Raw genomic sequence first — 2153 nt, forward strand, 5'->3', positions numbered from 1 at the left:
GAATTCATAAGGTGTTTCATGGTGGTCCATCATAAGAACGATACCTTCGTACCTCAGGGATCGTAATGGCTGAGCACTCCTTGTACCGCAACAGTGTTGGTTCCTCCAGTGTGGGTACCTTCCACCCCACCTACCGCTGCAACCAGATCTGCTACTGCCAATCCTTTCCATATATGGCATTCTATAGTCTAATGGAACACATTCACTCCAAAGAAGCTAGTCATATAACCCACTCTGTGTAGTGCAACAGCACCTGCTTGGGTATGACTGACCCCCCCTACCGCCACACCCAGACCTTGTGGCCCCAAGTCCTTCCATATCTAGTATACTACATACAAATGGATCACTTTCCCTCCAATGAAGCTAGTCATATAACCCACTCCTTGTAGCGTGACAACACCTGTTCCTCCCCCCTGGGTACCTTCGGCCCCACCTACAGCCACGACCACACCCACTACTGCCACACCCTTTGGTACCCAATATCATACACCCAATAGGATCATTTTCACCCCAAAGAAGCTAGTCCTAAATGTTTGTCCTTGTGGTATGGCGGGTGGAACATGTTCTCCCAGACATGTTTTTGCCACCCTACAGCAACAACTGCTCATCCTATGGCCAAGCCCTTTTACAGCATGCATCCTACAGTTAAATGGAGCATGGTTCTACAAACAATCTTCCCCCTATGTTCACTTATGCAGGTACTGCAAAAGGGAACTGTGCCAAACAATGAAATTGGTATGCTTATAGCTCAGGAACTGGTCCGCTGTTTTGTCCCATTTTTTGTGTCATTACTATACTAGTATAGAGCTACCTATATACCAACGTTCAGCCCAAAATTCAACACCTTCATTTTAATATATTATTATATTTGGCCCTATCAATGTTGGGCCCCGGCTCCGCCAGTGCCTGTGTCGAGCGCCTGGAACACATGACCCATCTGTTACCGTCAGATGGAAGTGAGTATGTGTAAGAGACATTGACTAAGTGGCCCATTTGTACTTGCCCATTTAGCACATAGAGTATAATCTGTTGATTACCTAAGCAGGCCTGATGAGCTCTATAAAAGAGCGAAACAGGTTCGCCAGTGGAGTCCCCCACCACCCTGTCGCCTGGCTCCACTCAAACACTCACTTTGCTTGCATTTTTGCTCTGCCCCCTAACCTAAGGCAATGCATAATCCATACCTTGAAGATGTTTGGCCTGGGGGTACCCATGCTATCATACAACTCAATCTGTCTGCGGCGGAAGTTGATAGCGGCAGCAGTCCAGTGTTGATTTTGGCGGTTGACAGGAATAAGGATCATGTCCTTGGAGAAGATATTGAGCTACATAGTTGCCATGTGGTGATCTGGAGAAACCATTGCTAGAGGAAATGATGTACTTCCTTTGTCCACTTCACTAAATTCGCCTTATCATAGCCCTGGTTCTCCTGCTTGTGCAAGAAGAATGAGCTGAGGCGATGGACATTGAGCAGTTCTTCCCTGCTGTAAATTGTCTTTCTGGCTTCAGCATGAGCCATGATTCAAAGTTGATGATTTCATTGTTGACCCGTTGGCCAGGTGTCAAGCAAAAAATATCCTTGTCACACACTTGCTCCTGGCACATGTTGACACCACTCCGTGCTGTGAAAGCAAATCATCAACCAAGGCTTCATCTTCTGGGGGTAGTGAGGATGGCAGGGGATATGACTCCACCAGACAGCCATGACAGATGATCTCATTGGGCCCATTGCTCCGCTTTGCTTTGCTGGTGTTCCGGAGCATAAGCCAAATGCAGCAGGACCGCGGCTGGTGGGCATGCTATGAGCTCTTCTGAGACCTTTGTGCAGTATGACTCTCACCTTGCAAGTGATGTGGAAGCTTCATCCAGCGCGTGCTGCAAAGCGCCCTCATGGACTAGGTGAATGTGCCATTGACAATATTAGACTTGTGATTTTTGGATGAATTCTGTCCCAGATCAGTATGGATGGAGGCTACCGGGTCTGGCATGGGCATGGGTGCTTCCGCTGTGATGAAGTGGGTGAGGAGGAGCACTGCAAAAAACACCTTCACCACTCAAACCTGCCGCAAACCCGTACAAGAGCTCACCCATCTTTTGGTACCCTTGCGCGCAGTCTCCTGTGTTGGGTCCGGTACAACTGAGCCCTGCTTAAA

General features: G+C 48.3%; 1 protein-coding gene across 1 annotated transcript; it reads right to left on the reverse strand.

Moving 5' to 3' along the window:
• Positions 1–877: 877 nt before the first annotated feature.
• Positions 878–1519, reverse strand: B0H18DRAFT_1124818 (uncharacterized protein; the record flags this gene model as incomplete). Its single annotated transcript, XM_048034911.1, has 3 exons — positions 878–937; positions 1185–1325; positions 1382–1519. 3 exons carry the CDS (start codon positions 1517–1519, stop codon positions 878–880), a joined length of 339 nt encoding a protein of 112 aa, XP_047887213.1.
• Positions 1520–2153: the final 634 nt, after the last annotated feature.

This window comes from Fomitopsis serialis, assembly GCF_022376445.1.
Source record: "Fomitopsis serialis strain Sig1Antser10 chromosome Unknown B0H18scaffold_134, whole genome shotgun sequence".
Taxonomy (NCBI): domain Eukaryota; kingdom Fungi; phylum Basidiomycota; class Agaricomycetes; order Polyporales; family Fomitopsidaceae; genus Fomitopsis; species Fomitopsis serialis.